This window comes from Suillus subaureus, assembly GCF_016647635.1.
Source record: "Suillus subaureus strain MN1 chromosome Unknown BJ212scaffold_393, whole genome shotgun sequence".
Lineage (NCBI taxonomy): Eukaryota > Fungi > Basidiomycota > Agaricomycetes > Boletales > Suillaceae > Suillus > Suillus subaureus.
The window spans coordinates 16120-17095 of record NW_024538949.1 but is presented as its reverse complement, the minus strand read 5'-3'; the positions used below and the strand labels follow the sequence as shown (position 1 = coordinate 17095).

Sequence of the window (976 nt, the reverse complement as noted above, 5' to 3'; positions counted from 1 at the left end):
GCAGACCCCCTCTCCCGGAACTTATAACGAGGCCGTCTATACTCAGCAGCGTCCCCGATCCTCAACGGCCAACCGTTGACCGCCGGTGAAGAGATGGGCGGATTCTGCTTGGGAAGCACCATCGTGTTGGTTTTCGAAGCCCCAAAGACGTTCGAGTTCACCCTAAAGCTGGGCAGAAAGTCAAGGTTGGAAACCGCATCGGTGGCATGCCAATGATTGTGGCGGTTCGCAAAGTGAAGATCGACTAGACGTTCCCGAATGCCCCCGCATTGCGGTCCCTTGCCGCAGACGATCTACCTTAACGCATCTTATGACAATGATGAACGTTCATAATACCCTCGCATAAATCACCCGCCCGCTGAAGGCGATAGTTGCAACGATGTGTCATTATGCAGGAACGCAGTACAAGTCCATGTTATACCAATACAACAAGATAAGTCTACATTTAAAGCACGGAAGATACAATGGCTACCAAGATCCCATACTGGGGCTGAGTTTGCTCATCAACGAAACAGAAGTGATCAGTTGACAAGTCAACGTACCCGAATGTTTCTGAGCCCTGTAGCTGGCGAACCGGAGTACCCATACCATCAGCAGTTTTATCAAATACCTTGATAGTGAACGCATTAGTCGTTTGAGCTGGTAGTTCAATGAAGAGCCTACCGTGTTACCCCACCAACGTTGCAAGCTCTCCCCCAATCTAGTGAAATTGTTTGGACGCTTTGTTAGCAAGTGTAGCAATTTTTTTACTTACCGACCCATTATGCCGGATATTGCAATCTATCCAGGTCGGTGAATGACAATTAGAATTGTGATCAAGTGAACTTACACGAAAAATATGAAGATTACGAAACAGCTAGCCCAGCATCCAGCGCCGCAGACAAGACATCTGCGTAACTCTCGTCATGTGGCGCGAGTACTGTCGGTGAATCCACTTACAATTGTATTTTGTCCACCATGCAAATTGCGCCTGTAA

The 976-nt window shown here is 48.1% G+C and overlaps 1 protein-coding gene across 1 annotated transcript; it reads left to right on the top strand.

Annotated features, from left to right (window-relative positions):
• Window positions 1-36: 36 nt before the first annotated feature.
• Window positions 37-216, top strand: BJ212DRAFT_1292131 (uncharacterized protein; the record flags this gene model as incomplete). The annotated part of the gene is made up of 1 exon (XM_041332133.1): window positions 37-216. A coding segment is annotated over one exon (180 nt), but the record flags the coding sequence as incomplete, so codon positions are not given.
• Between the last annotated feature and the right edge of the window lie 760 nt (window positions 217-976).